This window comes from Eimeria mitis, genomic scaffold (assembly GCF_000499745.2).
Source record: "Eimeria mitis Houghton genomic scaffold, Emh_scaff63, whole genome shotgun sequence".
NCBI classification, from domain to species: domain Eukaryota; phylum Apicomplexa; class Conoidasida; order Eucoccidiorida; family Eimeriidae; genus Eimeria; species Eimeria mitis.
In genome coordinates, this window is record NW_013574485.1 from 16,607 (window position 1) to 17,173 (window position 567).

The 567-nt window shown below is 44.3% G+C and overlaps 1 protein-coding gene across 1 annotated transcript in view; it reads right to left on the reverse strand.

The window, feature by feature from the left end:
* The window catches only part of EMH_0057690 (uncharacterized protein), a gene marked incomplete at both ends in the record, with an annotated part of 9,446 nt that overhangs the window by 6,183 nt on the left and 2,696 nt on the right, over nt 1-567 (reverse strand). The window contains one exon of the mRNA XM_013501089.1: nt 218-480. Coding sequence (XP_013356543.1) covers nt 218-480 — 263 coding nt within the window. The remainder of the gene's footprint in view (nt 1-217; nt 481-567) is intronic.

The window sequence follows — 567 nt, forward strand, 5'->3', positions numbered from 1 at the left end:
TATATATATATATATATATATATATATATATATATATATATATATATATATATATATATATGCATATATAGAGAGAAACAAAAAAAAAAGAAAAAAAGATAAACAAACCTGTTGAGATAACACTGCAGCTCAGGGTCTTGTGCAGCTAAAGCCATTTCAAAGGCGCCAGCATTAGGATTAAACATCAGCACCAAGTCTCCACCAATACCTCTCCCACCTGCTGCTGCTGCTGCTGCTGCTGCTGCTGCTGCTGCTGTACCTGCTGCTGCTATTGCTGCTTCAGGAGTGTGCGTAGAGCCGCAGAGAAGAGTTTTACAGCCACAGACAAAACGAAAAGAATCGAAGCCCCCATCAGCTGTATCTGCTGCTAGTAGGGCCTGGCGTTCTGCTCCTGTCCTGCTGCTGCTCCTGCTGCTGCTAGGCTGCTGCTGCTGCTGTTGCTGTTGCTGCTGCTGCTGCAACGGCTTAGAGTTAAGAAGCCTTTGCAAACTCGCAAAACACTCCGAAAGTTTCTCCTGTGCTGTTTCTGCAGCTGCTGCAGCAACAGCAGCAATGAAACTTATAAGT